Source organism: Nyctereutes procyonoides, unplaced genomic scaffold (genome assembly GCF_905146905.1).
Source record: "Nyctereutes procyonoides isolate TBG_1078 unplaced genomic scaffold, NYPRO_anot_genome, whole genome shotgun sequence".
In the NCBI taxonomy this organism is placed as follows: domain Eukaryota; kingdom Metazoa; phylum Chordata; class Mammalia; order Carnivora; family Canidae; genus Nyctereutes; species Nyctereutes procyonoides.
In genome coordinates, this window is record NW_026575049.1 from 46,827,941 (window position 1) to 46,847,999 (window position 20,059).

Sequence of the window (20,059 nt, forward strand, 5' to 3'; positions counted from 1 at the left end):
CTTAACCTACTCTGCTTATTCTTTTTGTCCACAGAAATTATTACCTTCTAATAAATGATGTAATTTATTATAATAAATTAGAACAGATTCTTTTATAGTATCATTTACTCTTGTCCGGCTCCCTGCCTCTTGAATGTAAGGTCTGTGAGAGGAGTGATCTCTGCGAGCAAGGATCTGTCTCCTTTGTTCTTTTTTTTTTTTTTAAGATTTTATTTATTTATTTATTCATGAGAGACATACAGAGAGACAGGCAGAGACACAGGCAGAGGGAGAAGCAGACTCTCCGCAAGGAGAGTGGGACTTGATCCCGGATCCCGGGAGCACATCCTGGGCCAAAGGCAGCTGCTCAACCACTGAGCCACCTAGGTGTCCCTGTCTCCTTTGTTCTCTGATGGATTCCAAGTATCTACAACAGTGTCTGGCATGCAGTTGGTACTCAATCAATAGAATGCACAAATAAGTAGACAAAGTCAATTTTCATTTCACTCCACACCTCGAAGGCCTCAGAAAGAGTCACTCTAACCTCAGAATGTTCTTTCCCTCATCCTGAGAAGTGGTATGGTATGGCATGGCAGTTAACTATACAAGCTTGAAAGCTTTGATTCCCAGCTCTGCTTTTGCTAATTTATCCCTGCATAACTTTAGCCAGATCTCATAACCCTTCCTACCCTCAGTTCTCAGTTTTCTCATCAGTACAATGGGAATAATACCCATCACCAGGAAGAGCCTCCACAGGCACTCAACACACACACACACACACACACACACACACACACACACACACTCTACATATGGACTCAGCAACTGATGTGTGTGTGTGTGTATTCTTTTCATCATTACTTCTCCTACTGTAATCTCAAAGAGCAATAAAAGCCTGGGGATACATCTTCTGATAAATCTATAAGTTCTACATGCTATGAGTTCAGACCACTACAAAATAGCAGTAGCACTTTTGGCTGGCGACAATGACAATGCACCACAGTCAATGCTCCAGAGCTGGCAGCTAAATACTGTCTCCTATACCCAGAGAAAGCTCCCTAAGTAACACATGCCAAATAAAAGCCTTTCGATATTTATAAGGAAAGGATTAATTCATCTTCAGAAGTAGCATTTTAATTAAAAATGACTTTTCTGGGCTTATATCCAAAAAGGAATATATTGCCAAAAGGTAAGATTTAACAAGGTTTAGTTCTTTAATTTTTTTTTTTTTTTCCAGATTAAAGTGCTTCCCAATCCTTTTCACGTCAGGGCACACAGAGAAAATAATCTTTCTTTGGCACTCTGGGACAAACAGATGCTGCTGCTCCCAGCTGCAGGTGACTGCCTAGAGCCTCAAGCCCTGCTAGGCCCCACTCAAACTCACTGAGAGCTGAAGGAATCAATAAATACTTGGCACGTTTGCAAGCACACCAATGGAGAACCTCTGCCTTGGCCCTTCTTGGACTGGAGAAGTTCCTAGCAACCTAGATTTTTCTCCTTTCACACCAACACCAATCCTCGGAAAGAAAGAATGAATCTGGCCAAGAGTGACCAGAGCGAGCATTTTCTTTATGACTCACTCCAGAAAAAAAGCACACTGACCAGCAATCCATTTATAACTTACAACATCAGCATAATTTCATGCTTTTGTTTTTACTTTCCATTCTGAAATTTTATTTTCTGTGTATAAAATAAACAGTGGAGATAGGCCAACCTTAAGTCACCAAATGGAATCTAGCAAGCAATGTTCTATTTCTGGGCAGCTTGAGCATTCTACTTTATGTTTCACAATTTTGTACTTTTAAGAAATATGAAAAGGATACAATTTTTCAAGCATAAGGTGCTGTCTTATGTGGTCCTATTTTTGAAAGATGGAATTGATCATTCTTTTAAACTTAATTTTAAGTTTTGGTGTAACACTTAGTAAAAAATACACTGTTTCTAAAAACATTCACTTCCTTGTATTTAGAAGATGCCGACAGAATTTATACGTAAGACTACCTCAATCAGAGATTTTCTTTTTGTTTCCACTACTTCTATCTGCAGCAGAGAGCTAAGGATAGTTGGTCTTACCCTGTTGCCTAAACTTCAGGAAATTTTTCCTTCAGAAAAGTAGCCGGGTGAATTGACCTACCTTTACTTCTTTCCTGGTTTTCTGCTTTTCTTTTCCACAAAGGTAATGCCAAGATCTGCCTCTATTTTTGTCCTCCTGCTGTCCTGCCCAGCCCAGCACAGCTGTTCCCACCCCCAGAAAGATCCTAACTCTAGGCCTGACACAGAGTGTTCTAGACTAAAACAGAATGTTATCTTAGTCTCAGTTTCCTTTCATGCCTGATGCCCTATCTGGCAGCTTTATCTTTTGCCTCATCCTCATTTCTGTTATTCATATGCTCCCTGGTCCCCAAGGGTTCGGCTGGCTCACTTGGCTACTAACTCATAGCTCTCCACACTGGGAGGTAAGAGCCTTAAAGGCAAACTCCTGTCTTCATCTGTACCTAGAACTGGGTAAGAACTCTGCTGAGCGTGAAACTGAGTTCAGTCTTGACCTCTTTTTCACGTTCCCAGCAGTTCTCAGGCCTAGAACCCACAATTCCTGTGGGTGTTTATGTTTGAGAGGTTTTGTCACACCCTTAAGGATGACAGAAGGTATGGCAACTTTTGCACCTGGCTATAACCTAGGTCCCAATGGAGGATCCTGTATTCTTAGGTTCATGTATAGAGTTGGTGAATCACTGTTATACCCCTGAGACTAATGTAACATTGTGTGCCAACTATACTAAAGTTTTTTACCAGTTGTAGCCTCTAAGGGCTTCACTGACCTCCTTTATCCCTCTGCATTTACAATAATGATGGATTTACTTTGTTTCTAGGATCAAATCAGATTTTCAGGACTGACAAACTAAAAACAGAGTGAAGATGGCTTCTTCCTTTGGTTTCCCTAGGCATAAAAAGTTGTTATTCACATCACAGTCAGGCAGTACTTTCCAAACACCCGGTAGGATTGCTGAGAGTATTAATGAAATCACATAAGCAATTTATGTAGTATACAGGAGGTATACTCAAAGTGTTCATTTTACTTATATTCTGGCAAACTCACCAAATTCGTGGGCCTAGGCTGTTTGAGGTCCATCCCCAGCTAATATTTCATGTCAACCCAAGTGTGCAATCCTGCCACTCAGCTCCACAGCCAGAAAAGAGGCTCAGAAATCTCCAAGAGCAAAAATCAAGGCCCAAATTTGGGTCATAGGGGAAAAGGTGGAGGAATAAGAGAATTAAACAAGGTGTTCAACAGATTACTGAGAAAATTTAATACCAGCAAAGGGATATTTAAAACTGCAAGTATTATTTGGATTGACTGATGAAAAAAAGAATTTTACTTTTGCCTAGAATGTTCACATAATGCAAAAGTAGCTTTTCTGCTTCAACAGAAGCTGAATGGCCTCAACTGTCCACTGTTACTCACAAGAGAGCTTCCTTAAGTAAAGAAAAAGCAGGGACCACCTCTTATATGTTTATATCATGAGAAACGGAACCAAAATAGAAAATGGAAAAAACTCAAAATTCAAGTTTCTATTTCAAGTGGTATTTATTTCCTTATGAAACACCAAAATGTGAGTTAAGTACCCAAGAATCAGAATAAATCTTGCCTCATAACTGTTGGCCAAAACGCTTCCTCAACACAAGAGAACTTTTTGGATGCCAATATGATTTCTCGGGGGTGATAAGTAACCTAGTAATAATGTTAAGGCCCCAACATGAAGAATTTTGGCAACAAAAACAGACGGTTAATTCTACTTAAAAGACAGGGTAGCCCTGCCAGCCAGTGTTGTTCCCAAATGAGGTAATGTCCATGGCTCTTATCTAGCCTTTATGGAGATTTAATGTCATTTACCACTGGCTCTTACAAACCGGCTGCATAATCTCACCTTTTCTCATGTGCGTTACTTCCATCCGTCTCAGCATTGCAATTAGAAACCTCTGGTTTTTAAAATGATTAAGAAACAATTCCCACATGTTTTCTTTTTATGCATGTCCTATAATTTGAGTCTTTCTTCCATCATTCTAGAAAATTCAGAGATCAGCATATTTCTCATTTTCAAGGTATCTTATAGAAAGACTCTGAGGTTGGATTATACGTATGTAAACATTGTTCAAAGAAGCTGAAATGTGTAATTCAAGAAAATGCTCTGTGAAAGAATTTGTTTTCTTATTACAAAATGATTTCCTCCTTTTGAAAAAAAAAAAAGGATTTTATATTTACTTAGCTGGTTCTGAAAGTCCCATGGAGATTCTCAGACCTTTCAATCCCTAACACCTCTTTTCCAGGTGCAGGCTTTTTATGGATTTCAAAGGTAGCTTTATGTAGCGAAGGAATCCATACGCTGTAGAAAGGAATGAGAAAAAGCCCTCCCCATCTTAACTCATGCTTTCCTCTCAAAGAACAACAGAGTGAAACCGAGCTATCACAACATAGATGAGACACCCGAATGGACACGAAAGAGAGATTTGCACATGCCTTTGACTTCCTTTCGTCAACTAGGGTACAAACCAATCTTGGTAAAGACAGCAATTGGTTGGGCAAACATGAACACGATACTCAACACCCAATGCCCATGCTGTTTTGTTTTGTTTTCAACAAGCCCTTCATCAACAATCAGGAATAAAAGCAACAGCCGCAACCAACCTGAAGTTACAGAGTTTTTACCTTTCATGGTGTTTCACACTTTAGGTAACAGAAAAAGTGAGTATGGGATATTAAAGGCAGCCCAGAGACAGAGAGAAGACCGTGCTCTGTCACCGGGCAGACTGGTGAGACACAAGCCAGATCTGTTAGTGGCTGTGTGTGGGAAACGAGGCTGGGAGGCCCATTTGTACAAGTGGTGAGACAGCCAAAGAAGCAATTCCAACCTCATTACTTCTGACAAAAATTCAGCCGAGAGTGGATCTGCAGGAAAGAAGATCTCATGGCTGATCTCCCCTCCTCCCTTGACCATCTGAGCCCCTCTTCTAACTCAGATACAGAATCTAGGCATCTTTGAAAAGGCTTCGTTACTCATTGCCAGCTCCTTCCCTTCAAAGTAGCAGAGTTTGACAGAATCAAGTCATCTAACTTGTATGGGCCTCAGGGTCCCACGTTTAAAAGCAAGATAATTATCCCTCCAACCATCTCTTCATCACTGATATAATAATGAGGACCAAGTGAGACAAGTGCTCAAGAGTCTGCACTAAGGAGACCAACAGAAGGGCACCTGCATGGCTCAGTTGGTTAAGTGTCTGCCTGCAGCTCATAATCCTGGGTCCTGGGATCAAGCCCCCATCAAGCTCTCTGCTCAGTGTGGAGCCTGCTTCTCTCTCTCCCTTTGCAGTTCCCTCTGTTGTGCTCTCTGTCAAATAAATAAATAAAATCTTAAAAAAAAAAAAAAAAGAAAGAGAGAGAGAGAGAGAGAGAGAGAGAGAGAGAGAGAGAGACCACTAGAGACCTGCAGCATATACAATACAGACCAGAGGGTCTGCTCTGGGTCACACAGTCTTTCTGGGAGATCTGCAAGATCAACCTATTTTCAAGATGCCACAAAGACACTCCTTCCCTCCTTTGCTCTCCTTCTTGTACAGCACACAGAAGAGTTTGCCAGGGCTACAAGGTGTGTGATGACGTCTTTGTTCTAATAATGACTAATGGAATGTGTGCTTGTGAGTTCTTGTGTTTTAAGATTTTCTCTTTTAGTTTCTAATTAAATATTGACAGACAAAAGCTCTCAGGAATCCTCAATGACTTTCCTGAAGTTAAAGAGGTCCTGAGACCCGTGTGAGACCAGCCAACCTAGAACTTGGTCCCACCGAAGCTTGCAGGTCCTAGGTAGGTCAACTTCCCACCCACCCTGAGCCTTGCTATATGCTGTTCTCTCTGCATGGGGGACTCTCCCTCCCTCCTCTGCTTTGGTTAACTTTTTCTGCTCTTTACTTAGATGTCAATTTCTCTGGGAAGGTCTCCTTGACTTCCCCGAAACCAATCAGGTGGCTCTACTATGTGCTCCTCTAGCACTTAGCATGCTACATTATGATTGCCCATTTTCAGATCTTTTCTTATCTTTGACTCCTTGAATGCAAGAACTGTTCTGATGGACACAGTAGTATGTAGGAGAGGCACTCAATAACTACTTGCTGAATATATACAACAACCAAGAAATGAAGGCAAGAAAGGTCTCTTTTGCATTCATTCTCACCTAGAGGGAATTAGTTACTAAAGATATTAGTGTTCTATATTATAGTACCAGCTCATTAAAACTATGATAACAGGGATCCCTGGGTGGCGCAGTGGTTTAGCGCCGGTCTTTGGCCCAGGGCGCGATCCTGGAGACCCAGGATCGAATCCCACGTCGGGCTCCCGGTGCATGGAGCCTGCTTCTCCCTCTGCCTGTGTCTCTGCCTCTCTCTCTCTCTCTCTCTCTGTGTGACTATCATAAATAAATAAAAATTAAAAAAAAAAAAAAAAAAAAGCTTTCCTTTAAAAAAAAAAAATAAAAAAAAATAAAACTATGATAACAACAATAGTAACTATATATCACATTATGTACCAGGTACTATTCTTGGCACTTCATATGCATTAATTCATTTAATCTTCACAAAATCCCTACCAGGTATGCATTACTACTACCCTTATCTCAAAAACAAAGACAGAACAATGTATGCTAGTGATACTATAAAATGAAAAAATTAAAAAAAATGAAGACACAGATGTGCAGGTGGTGAGTAGTAGATTTGAGACTGATACCAAGACAGTCTGGCTCCAGAGTCCTATACTGTTAACCACTATATACACTGCCTCTCATGTCAGCAGTGTAGACCTCAAGCTTATAGCATATACTGAGATCTCAAGGCCACCTTTCAACTCTGCTCACAAACCAGAAACATGATTTGATATTTAAATCCCACCCCCCTCAATCCTGACCCACCACGAGTGACCCCAGCAGACACATGAACAGATCTCACCATTAAGACCTGTTCTCACGTTTATAATTAGGGTTTAAAAAAGACAGTTTCAGTAAGTCTATTTCTTGCTCATTTGCTGTACTTTAGTCATTTCTAGAGGAAATGTTAAGTGAAAAGCAGTAAGTATACTTGTGTATTTGTTAGAAAGAAAAAGTCTCTTTTGTAGCACAGAGAAAACAGGAAAGTAGGGATAGACCTTCCCATGTACTATGGTGTTGCACTGCAGAGCAAACTCTCCCTGATGTGTATAACTCTGCTTCTGTGTCTTGTGCTAACTTCTCTTTCAAGGAATGCTCACAACTTCACCCCTAACAGAGAGTGGCACTTGATGGAAAAGACAAAACTCTAAATGGTTCAGAGAGGTAAGTCCAAACGGAAAGCATGTTGTATAAAACAGGATTTAATGCAAAAGATGACTGTGTCGCTGTACTCCTGTTTGTAATGAAAACATTACCCAGGAATACCTGTTTTTTTCAGCAACAGAAAAAAGTTCTTCAGATAAAGTTAAAAGCTTGTGTATCAAATCTTTGCCTGCTAACAGTATATGAGAAACCAAAGTTTATCTTGTGCTGTTTGACAAAAAGTAGCTTTATTTACCTGGAGCAGCGTCCCATGAATATGGTTTTGCCGGAAACGCTGGTCAGTGCAGTTTGGGAGTTTGGCCAACAGAGTTCGGATGGTAGTGGGGATTTCATCTACCATAACAAATGGGACCAAGGCACGAGCTGCCATTTCACGGGAACGGTAGACAGGTGAGCGACCACATCTGGGGAGACATAAAAACCACAAGACCATTCAATACTCATTTCCATATCCATGCCTTTGTATATGCTGATATTCTCTCTAGCTCCAGATGGGACATCTGAGCTGGGAGGAGGTAGGAGATAGGAGTTCGTTCTTATTCCAAGGACTGTCAATGTGTGTTAGTGTTAGCTCTACAGGAGATTTTCCTTTTCATATAAGTCTCATTAATATCTATGATTTTATCACAGGGATAAATGTAGATTGGCTTTGGGAATGATTGAATAACAGGTAGTAGCAAAAAGAGCTTCCTCCTCAACAATCAAACAACTGTTCACTGGGTGCTCAAAATGAACAAATGATAAGTGCCATGAGAAATAAAACAGTCATTGTGGTCTTTGAGAAGCCTACACTCTGGTTGGCAAGATGAGCAGTACATTTGAGAAGATGAGCAAAAGCACAAGATAGTCCTGGAAAAATAATAAGCAAGTGATTGTCATATTTTGGCTACATGAGGATAAGACCGTAGGTTGTGGTATCGAGAGGGATAGAATCCAGGAAAGCAAGCATGATTTTAAGAAGGCTGAAACCAGGAAGTTCTTTTAACTTGAAACAGTGGTATAGAGTAAAGGTAAAAATGCTCAAGGTATAAGTAGATGCATCTGACTGAAGTAGAGGCTTCAGAAATAACAGTGGAACTTCAGGCTGAGAAGTGGGCCTGGCCAGACTGGGTAGTGCCACAAATGGCAGACTACATGATCTTAAACTTATTGTCAAGAGTAAGAGCTAGACCCTCAAGTCACTGAATCCTTCCCTCTAGGCTGACTCACACCCAAAGAACTGGAATAAAAGCCAGTTCTTAAATCAGTGAAAGTCACAGACAAGTGGTACTTTGAGATTCTACATAGGTCATTGGAAAGGCAGGTCATCTAAGGGCCTCTTGACTTTGTAAACACTCAGAACCTGAGAGTCCACAACCATTTTGCTGAAACTGTGCACTTCAGAGCCTTCACACAGATAGTATAATTTGAGAGGAAGGCCCAATATATTAAGACACCATGATCTTTTATCCAATTCAAAAAGCAACTCAACTTACAGAAATATCTTGGATGCCAAGATAAGGATGGGGAAGATCAGAAGACAGCAGACTCTGTGAAGGAAAGAGATGGTCTCTTGCTTTGTTTTCAAAATTAAATAGTATTCCAAAAGGAATTATTGGTAAGATCCAGGCCATGTAGGCTTCGCATGTGGAAGGATGAAGCCCTATGACTGAAACGTTTCTAATATCCCAGAGGCATCACTGACATTTATCTTAATAGGACAATGAAAGAACAGATACAATTTCTATACAAATGGAATACCCCAAACAGAACTTCATCATGGGGAGCGGGGAGAGAGAGAGGAGGAAGAGGCACAGGGTAAGTAAAACATTGTGTCATTTCCCCCCTATCAGCTCAGCACACACTTTATGGATTGAGAGGAGCTCACCTTACAGCACACTGTGAGAAGACACTGAGGGCTGATGTTACAGTAAGTCACTAGAGATTTCCCAATGGTCTTTGAGTAGGTTTTGCCAAACCACCCATTTTCTATGTATCTTTCCTTTAAAATGATTAAATATTTAATCTTTAATTGGCAAATTAAATTGGTAAAATGTTTGCTTTGGCCCATGGTGCGAGGGGTAGGAGGAGTGACAAACTTCACTTGACAGAGAAAAGAAAATACTCTGAAAATGCTTTGAGATTTAATTAGCAAATGACCTCACTCAGCCCAGTCATGTGTTGGGAGCTTCCCCATCTGTCCGTCCCCTACCCCCCCAACACACACACTTTGTGGTAGAGGGTGTTTTATGTTACCGAACAGGGCTCTTGTATATAAATGTTTCTTTTCAAATACAAATAACTCTGACATGGTCACAGATGTTTAGTTTCTAATTAGCAGTAACTGTACACTAAAGAATGCCCCTCCTTTTGCTCCTGACCTTTAGCAAATGATGATTTCCCAAAGGAATCTGGCATCCATACAGGAGAAATAGTAGAAAGTGGGAAAAGTGCCAGAATTTTCTGCTTTTGGATACTCTGTGCTAAGGTACTTTCCAAATGCACACAATCAGGTTAAAGAGCAAAACAAAATCTCCCCTAAAAAAGTAATGCAATTACAGAAAAAGAGCTTATTTTTAAAGTAATATTTAATTATCACTCATTATGAAACAACGATTGAATGTAATTTAAAACTCCTCTAAAAAAAATAAAATAAAACTCCTCTCTATTGCACATTATTAAAAACGGATAGATTATAGTCAACACACACACACACACACACACACACACACACACACACCCATACCCATTAAGCAAAAAACATTTCCAGGTTACTGTTTTGTCACGTACTGGGGGGCTGGGAGGGGTCTGATGAGATTTAGCTTTTCTCCAGTTCTATATGGCCTGGAGTGTGAGGGGATATAAACATAGTCTTTTTAGCCCTGAGCAGAATATATTTGAAGGAAGCTTAAATCTATCTTTCCTTTGGATAGAATCTCCTAGTCTGATTCAGTAAATGTGCCAAAACCAAGCAGAGATGCTTTTTGGGGTTAGAGAGTGTAGTGTCTATAAAGGATGGAAAATCAGAACACCTGGGTCTCCATCCTGCTTTTGGACACTGTTTTATGACCTGGAGAAGCCACTGTAACCTCTCTGGGTCTCAGTTGAGCTGACAGTGGTAGCAATAATCTATACCCGGTGTTTTCATCTGATGTCTACAAGAACATTCCAAGAGGAAAGATGCTTTGTTGATACAAAGTTTCCGTAGTGCAATGTACCTGTGCCCCGTACAGGACCAGCATGTTCTAAGTTTGTACACCTCTAAATGGCTTCAATGAGAGAATTAGGACTGTGGTGAGAATGCTGGACCATTTTTAAGAAGATAAGATGACAAAATGATGATATGAAGGTAGTGAGTTTTGTTTTGGTTTGGGCTGTGTGTGCGTGCGTGTGTGTGTGTGTGTGTGGATCTCCATTAAAAGAGAGGAAGAGGCATCTCAAGCCCTTCTGAAAAGAAGTGGAACTGCTTCTGTCTCTCTAATCCTCAGTTTCTACTGGAAAACAAAGCAAATGGATTTGGGATCTGGAAGGTCATTTCTCCTTTTACTATTGATTGAAAAACACATCTTCGGTAGCCCCAGCTATATTCTAGGCCTGAATACTGAGTCCTTCCACAGAATGTACAGGACATGCAGACACCCAAACCTCTAGACCTTTCACTCCAATTAACCATTTCCACGTTCATTTTAATCTCATATTTACTGAGCACCTCCTGTGTTCTCAGCACTGTGTAACATGAAAATGACACATCTGTCATCATAATACTTGCATCCTGCAATTATATAGCCTTGGCAGTTTATAAAACAGCTGCACACCCATATTTCTCTATCATGCAACATTCCTGCAGGACATGAGGGCATTATAAACCTAAATTAACAGATGAAACATAAAACGAAGCTCAGAGAAGCTAAGTGGACCCTTCAGGATATACAAGCAGTAGCACCCATGCCAGAACCACTATCCAAGGCTCCGAGATGGAGCCTGTGAGCTATTCCAAGCTGTAGCTCACACCTGGAAATGGAGGGAGCATAAAAATATCTCCCAGCTAATAAAAACACAAGCTTTACAAGTTATGTAGAAAATCTCTAAATGAGTGTGTTGAGTTTTTTGTTTTTAATATTTGTGGAATCATGACAACATTTCAGAATCTAATGTACACTGTGGGTGCTCTCAAAAGAGAAACAGATTTACAAACATATACATGCAATTTCCCATATAATTTCAGAGGTTCATGACACACACCCAAAACCCTTGGGGCAGTGTTTCCCAGACCCAGGGCAAGAATCTCCTATTGCTCTTTTACACGCAGTGTGACTGCCAGGTATGTGCTCTGCTTTAGAGATAGGGAGATGGAGAACAGGACTTCACTCACAGGAAATCACCAGTCAAGGGGGGAGCCAGACAGATAACCCCATGATCACAAACCAGTTGTACCCATGGAGATACACATGGCTGTGAGCAGCACAGAGAAGCCAAGCAGAAGGGAGAGTTGGAGTGGCTTTCTGGAGGAGATAAAGGACCTTCAAATGAGGATAATACATCCCTCTGGACTTCAGAAACCCTGGTGAAGCCTGAAGAGTTTAGAATATGGTATCCTGAGCAGGCAAGAGTTCTTCTGAGATCTTCCTCCCAGTTCACCTTGTTTCCTAGAGTGGTGGCTGAGCTTTATCCAGGTTTTCCTCTCTATATTTACCCTTAGAATCTGCTCCAATTTTCCTGAAAGGTTTCACAGGTAAGTGGCTGGACATCACCCAAACTGTCTCTGTTCACCCTTATCTCCTAGACGAGGCATTGAGACATCTACTGAGTGCCTAGCACAAGCACACACTGGGATAGGTACCAGAAAATCAGAGAGCAAAGCCACTCCCATGCCCCAGGATCCTACAGTGCAGTGGGAAAGACAGGCCAATCAGCCAGTGCTTCTCAGGGCCACAAGAAGTAAACACAGGCCGTTGTAGTAGAGCTAAGGGGAGATACACAGACAAGAGGGTGGATAGTCTGGGAGATATGGTCCAGCTGGGATGAAACAGTGGCTGAAGGAGAGAACATTTGGGTTTGGCCTGTGTCTTTCCCTACATGAACCCAAACTGCCCCTCTGTGTATCCAGACAGAAGGAAGTGAACTGAATTTTACTAAATGCCTACTGTGTACTGTGATTGGCTGTCTACTTTAGACATGCTGTTTCATTTACTTCACTGAATCTTCATTTAAGGTCATTATCATCATCCCTCTCTTAAGATGAGGAAAGTGTTCCCAACATACTTGAGATCCTAAAAATAGCAAGTGGCAGATCCTGCATTCCAGTTAAGGTCTGTCCACCTGCAAAATCCAGTCTTTCTAAGCCTTGACAATGCGGATGCCTCAAAATCTTTAGCCCTGGAAAAGCTTTGGAAAAGTTCACCCTAGTCACACTGAAGTGTGACTGGCTTATGGAACCATCCAGTCTCTAATTGGTAGAATGTGAAGCACAACAATAAAAATGATGCTGACAATAGCTAACACTTCCTGAGCTTTTTTTTTTAAGATTTTATTTATTTATTCATAAGAGAGACACACACAGAGAGAGGCAGAGACACAGGCAGAGGGAGAAGAAGCAGGCTCCACGCAGGGAGCCCAACGTGGGACTCGATCCCAGGTCTCCAGGATCACACCCCAGGCTGCAGGTGGTGCTAAACCACTGCACCACCAGGGCTGCCCACTTCCTGAGTTTCTACAGAGGTCCAGACTTAGTGTTAAAATCTTTGCGTGTATTACATCATTTAATCCTCACAGCAAGGGGCACCCGGGTGGCTCAGCGGTTGAGCATCTGCCTTTGGCTCAGGTCCTGGGGTCCTGGGATCGAGTCCCACATCGGGCTTCCCACAGTGAGCCTGCTTCTCCCTCTGTGTCTCTGCCTCTCTCTCTGTGTCTCTCATGAATAAATAAATAAAATATTAAAAAAAAATTCTCACAGCAAGACAGAATGGCTGAGAGAACACTTCTAGGCAATGCGAGGGAAGCATTTTTGAAAGGACTTCGTAAGGTTCAGTGACCTCATGTGAATTCCTCATTTCATGAGGATCAGAGTGCCAGACTTCCAAGAAGTCTCAGAATGACTTCACAATCCAGCTAGTATCTCCTTCTACTCTCCCTTACTGACATAATTAATGCTCCTCCAGTTCCTCTGCATTCCCAGACCCAGCTCCAGTCTTATCCTCACTTTCTGGAGGCCAAGCTGCATCTTGTACAAAACAGAAGCCCCCACACTTCTGCTGCTGATGAAGATGATCATCTACCTTTTCTAGATGCCCCTACCTGACCAAGGGGTTGACATCTTGGGAGCTGGGCTGAGTTTAAAGAAGCTATGTGTGACTTACTTCCAGGTCCCTCACCAGATTTACTCAAGAATGCCCTGCCATCATGGTCTGTTTCTCACGCAGCAGGGCCATCTGCCATTGTGGAATGGTCAACTTTCGATAAAAGTTGCGATAATCCTACCTTGCAGGATATCTTTGCAGGCTGGGTGAGAAGGCAGACGCTGAGACCTCAGGCGATACTGTTCTAAAAAGAAAAATCTTGCTAACAAGTTGACCCTTGAATAACATGGGTCTGAACTGCACAGGCCCACTAATATGCAGATTTTTTCAATAAATATATTGGAAAAAATTGGGGGGAGGATATTTGTGACAATTTGAAAAACTCGCAGACGAACTATATAGCCTAGAGATACTGAAAGTTTTTCAGAAAGAAATAGGCATTGTATACTCTAAGGATACAGTATACAATACATATAACATATAAAACTATGTGTCAGTCAACTGTTCATTATCAATACAAAGCTTCCAGTCAACAGTCGGCTATCAGTTAAGTTCTGGGGGAGCCAAAAGCTACATGCAGATTTTCAACTGTATGCAATAGAAGGGTCAGTGGCCCTAAGCCTGGAGTTGTTCAAGGGTCAACTGCGTATGTTCCATCAAACCAACTATTGTTTCATCCTTAGCACCTCTGCCCATGTAATTCGCTCTCACTGGAATGAATGTCCTTTCACCCTCTATACTTGGGGGACCCCTCTTCTTCTGAACTCTGCTCAGGTATCAGGTCTTTTGCAAGAGAGCAGAAACATAGGACAGGAGCCAAGAACATGTCCTGGAATCTAGAAGACCTTAGTTTAAATCCAGGTCCTGCCGCTTACTAGTGTATGACCTTGGGCAGGTCAGTGAACTCCTAAATTTTTATCTTCAATAAAATAGGCAAGAGAAAAAACCTCATAGTGCCCTTGTGAAGCCTAAATGAGTTAAAGCATATGAGACACAACACCTACAAGTTAGTGATCAGTAAGTGGGAGCTATCATTGAAGCAACAGGTGGAATACCTCTCAAACTTAAAAGCTTTTTATCCACGGGTACAAACTCCATCTCAACCACTGGCTGAGGACCCAGAGCCCTGCTTATATGACACAAGCTTCAAGGGCTTATAAAGGCTATCCTTCCCCCTCCCCACCAAAGAAGCTGGAAAAGACGGATGGAAGATTGAGTTTCTTTGGGGGCAACTGGCTAGTTTACGTGAGGCCCACTGCCTTTATTCTTCAGGTCCAGGATCCAAATTGTATTCCATTCTAATCCTGTGTCTAATGCTGTTTCACCAAAGAGTTCTTTTTCCTTTTCATTGTGTATAGTTCTTAGTTTCAAATCTTGCCTTCCTGAAACATGTACATTTGTGTGGGTATGTGTGCATGCACAAAAGAGAGAAACCACTACAAAAATATGTTTGCACCAGTGAATCTGAAGAAGCAGACATATCAGCATGTCCTGTGACTATTAATTATGTTTTTGTAATACCATGTCGCATTCCTGAAGCCCTTCTCCCACATTCTCAGGTGAGTTCAGTACCCATCAAGGTTGCCAGATTCTCTACTTGTCTTTCCTATACCAATTTTCAGTTCATCAAAAGCCCTACACCACCCGAACTCCTTGTTCCTTTTCCTGAAACTCAAACCACTAGCACTTAAAAGTACCATTTACTGTAATCTTGCCCTCTGCACAGCTCATGGATTTCTTTATTCAAATATATTTCTTGGAAGGATAATGGGTTCAGGATTTTTTGAAGTTTGATTTTCTAAAGTTTTTGGTTTGGGTAGTAAGAGGGAAATAAAAGCAGTAGGCAGCAGCTAAGCTAGAAATGGAACATTTCCAGCTTTCCTGGACAAATATATATATGTATATATATGTATCTACAGGCAGAATGCTAAGTTTAAATGTTTATCTACTAGGTAGCTCACAGCAGTAACTGCTCTTTGCAAATTAACTCCAAACAACACAGTAGAACCTTTTTTAAAAAATGTTTTTATGAAGAAATGCTGACAATAACAAACCACAAGAGAACATCTGAAAACAGCAGCATGTAACCACCTGGGACAGCCCAACCACAGAGTTAAGCCATAGAAGGCACATTCTCTTAAGATCACCTGCCCTCCACCTCCAAGTTACCAAAGTTTTATGCAGACTGACCAGTCACAGGCTGCTAATCCCAAAGTGGTGAACATGGCAGCTGCCAGGAGCTGGGAATCGGCCTCCATTGCAGTGACACCCCTCCATCTGCTCCTGCAAGAGCTGGGCACAGCATTAGGCCACGTATGTGGCAAATGCACGGAGGCATGAGTGCAATGACAATGGCTACTTGCATCCATGCCATTTCTTTTGGTATTAGGAAATACAGTGAGGGCTTTGTCCAACAGGGACAGAATAAGGTATCTAGGGTGGTACTTACTTCAAAAAGCTCTTTGAATACTGCTCTTTAATTATTTATTTATTTATTATTATTATTTTTTAAAACGTGGATTTTTTTTAAATTTTTATTTATTTTATGATAGTCACACACACACACACACAGAGAGAGAGAGAGAGAGAGAGAGAGAGAAAGAGGCAGAGACATCGGCAGAGGGAGAAGCAGGCTCCATGCACCGGGAGCCCGATGTGGGATTCGATCCGGGGTCTCCAGAATCGCGCCCTGGGCCAAAGGCAGGCGCCAAACCACTGCGCCACCCAGGGATCCCTCTTTAATTATTTAGAATTACAATCATGTCTTAAATGAAAGGATCATGATTTCTGAATGTGAATCCTTGGTTACTTGTTGAGATTAAAATATAACAAAGTGTGAAAATTATACTTCATCTGAAATTTCATTCCATTCTTTCTCTTTCTTTCTTTCTTTCTTTCTTTCTTTCTTTCTTTCTTTCTTTCTTTCTTTCTTTCTTTCTTTTTTTTTTGCCTAGATAACAATAAATTCAATTTGAAACTGAATTTTCCAGATTCCAACCAAATGGTCTAGACAGTTGGAAAGAAGGGATTTTTCTCTGGAGCAATGAATCGTGGTGTACCTTCACAATGATTTTTTTCCTGACTCTGGGAAAAAACATGAAAAATACTTTATAGCAACAGAAATGCAAAGACTTTGGAAGACTAGAGATTAAAAGGGAATAATTAATTTCAGTCTTTACCCAAAATAAAATGGAGTATTTATGAAGGGAAAAAAATACAGATATATAACATCAAAAGTACAAAATTTTCCAAAACAATGAAAATAATCAGTAGATACAGTTTGAAATTTTGGTATAATCTTCCCTCCCTGTGCACGTGCGGGTTTTCTGACAATCAATAAGCTGCATACTGGTCTACTGGTCTCCTTATGGACAGCTAGAAAAGCTGGATCTACCCTCAGGGCTCCCGGAGCTGGGATAAGCTGTGTGCAGGGCAGGAGCTGAGAGCGGCAGCCCATGCAGACTGAGGGAAAGAGCTGCACATTCTTCTCAAAAGCAAAAGCCCTCATACTGTTTCTTCTCTGGTTCTACAAAAAGCTGAGCGATGAGCACATTCAGGCAGCCAGTGACTCTCTAAAGGGATTGAACATAATACTTGGCTCCAGGATGTCTTCCTTCTTTCCTTGCAGGTAGTCAGAGGCTCAGAGAAAATAGTCCTGAACACGCAGGGTCTCCTTAGAGGATGGTCACTGCTCAAAGGCCAAGTTCTCAAAGCAGTTTTATACAGTTGAAAGTCACTCCATTAAACTTTACAGAGTGTGGATCCATATTTACCATGACTGGTTTCCAGTTCACAAACACAGGACTGGGTGGTCAACTCAACGGACTACACAAAGGTATAGAGAGAATTTACCTTCTTTTTATTCTAATACATATACGTAAGGGGAACATTTAGAAAGGAATGTTTTTGGTTCAGTTGAAAAAGTTGTGTTTGTTTGTAGCTTTCAAATGTTTCGGGACCCATGACAGCTCTCTATTGCCACATTAAATATAAATGTCTCATTCTGGCATTCAAAGCATCCTCAATCTAGCCCAAGACTGAGTGAGCAAATCACAGGTGCCAAGTAAATCTTTCTTGAACCAACAGAACCTGACTTTTCAGGTGACTATATCTAAAAAAATGCTAAAATCTTATAAAATCTAAATATCCTATGAATCAAGTAAGTGCTTAGCATACACTTATGATAATTTTTATTTTTAATTTTTTTCACTTATGATAATTTTTAAACAAACACTTTTAAATACGAACAGCTTTATGAACTTCCCTTTTGACAAGAATTTATTAGGTTTTTGAAGGACTCCAATACCCAAGACTAAAACCCAAGAAAAGAAAAAAAAAAAAGGAAGGTAGGATCATTCACTATGTGTCTGCTAGATTTCAGGCAATATGCTAGATATTTTTGAATATATTATGACATTTTTTAGTACTTATATAAACCCTTTAAAATAAGTGTATAATACTATATAAATATATGTAGGTTTTTGCTCTAGATGGTCTAGTGGGAACATGTATAGAATGATGAGTTATCAAATAAAATGTAACCACAATTAAATAAATTGCATTGTGCCATTTCTTTCAGTTATGGTAATAGAGGTGTAATCCTCTGTAAGCAATTTATTCCACTTAATCCCACTTGTTAGAAATCATATTTGCAGACCCTATACATAATGAATTGGTGGCCTAGAAAGGTTTCCTACTGCTCCAAATAGTGTTTTACAAAATGAAACCTAAAGCTTTATAGTATATTATCTTTAAGGAAGGCAAACTAGTCACCAGGACACAATAACTGACCCAAAGTCATCCAGCAAATGAGTCTTTGTAACACAACCATCAACCAGAAGTTAACAAAGAACCCCCTATCAGGGATCCCTGGGTGGCGCAGCGGTTTGGCGCCTGCCTTTGGCCCAGGGCGCGAGACCAGGGATCGAGTCCCACATCGGGCTCCCGGTGCATGGAGCCTGCTTCTCCCTCTGCCTATGTCTCTGCCACTCTCTCTCTCTCTGTGACTATCATAAATAAATAAAATTAAAAAAAAAAAAAAGAACCCCCTATCAGACTAGCACAGGCTCCCCAAAGGTTGTGGCAGTGTCTTCTACTGACCCCGATTAATACTGAACGCCTCCGGTCAAACCATCTACAGTCATTTAAAGTATAGCATTTATTTAGAGACAAGTTTAAAATGTCCAAGAATAGAAATCCTTAACATTTTTAATGACAAGAAGAGACACATGCAGGTCAGTACACTGGCTCTTCGTTGGCTTGGAAAAAAAATAATACACATAATAATCAGCTTTAAGTGACGATTATGACGGAGTAAAAGCTGCTGTGAGTAGAAACTCTCACATGGGCCCCGTGGTGTCTCTGGAGTGAGGCTACTTTTAAGACATCCTCAGAGTCTAGCAATGTGGCCACAGGCAAATTACATAATGTCTCTTCATAGCCTCATCTGTAAAAGGAGATTAGAATAAGTGATCTCTAAGGTCCTCTTCAATAACCGAATCCTACAATTCAATGGACACTTAAACATCCTAGGCAGATAGCTATCTTCTTATTTTAAAGTATCTTTATGACCTCTCTTGACTTGTTCCATTGCTTAATCTCATAATAATATTGATGCCAATAATAAAAGTTTTTTGTCTAACACTACCCACACTCAATCTTTCTAAACTTGGAGCCAATTTTCTCTCATTTGAGCTTTTCTGTAGTTGGAGAACAAATGACCAGTGTTTTCGACACACAGGAAAACCCTTCATTAACTGTATTGGAACCCTGTCGTTAAATCACCCCCTTGCTCTTCCCTTCCGCAGGCTAAAACCACCCAACTCCTTTAATCAATGTAGAACCTCTTCTCTAGAATCTAGTTAATTATTTTGCCTCTACAAAGAGTTAAAAGAATCTTCCCAATACTATCAGCTAAAACAATGATTTGTGCTACTGCATTGTGAGAGAAATTTAGAAATCTGAGCATTTCTTCGTATTTGATTACTCTCCAGAGATTGCAATTTGTTTTTGCTAAGGCCAATTAATGCCCCTGAATGACCCTCCTATGTTTCGTAGCAACATTTCAAGCTAAAATCAGAGAGAGCGAATTTAAAAAAACCATAAAGTACATGGAAAGTTTTGAAAAATTCCAAGAAACTGCATATTTGGGGCCTGAAAAAAAAAAAAGAGCACCAAAAAGCAAGGAATATTGAGATGTTAGCAACAGACCTACCCAGGGAAGACTCCTTCCTCAAATGAAGACTGCAATTAGGTAAATTGAGTCATACATCAGCAAGCCTACAGCATCCAAACAGACCATTGCCAGCCCTATTTTTGAATACCTTCAGGGAAAGTTTTATATCCTCTTTTGGTTGCCCCAATGCCCATATTAGTGTCACAATCAAAAAGTACTGATGTATAATTATACTCTTTCCTGATGCAACTTAATTTCTTTTTGCTGGTTCTATATGC

At 40.7% G+C, this 20,059-nt stretch overlaps 1 protein-coding gene across 5 annotated transcripts in view; it reads right to left on the reverse strand.

The window, feature by feature from the left end:
• Nucleotides 1–20,059, reverse strand: part of THADA (THADA armadillo repeat containing) — a 327,892-nt gene that overhangs the window by 144,664 nt on the left and 163,169 nt on the right. For all 5 annotated transcript variants that reach the window (XM_055328918.1, XM_055328919.1, XM_055328920.1 and 2 more), the window contains exon 30: nucleotides 7,567–7,735. In XM_055328918.1, coding sequence (XP_055184893.1) covers nucleotides 7,567–7,735 — 169 coding nt within the window. The remainder of the gene's footprint in view (nucleotides 1–7,566; nucleotides 7,736–20,059) is intronic.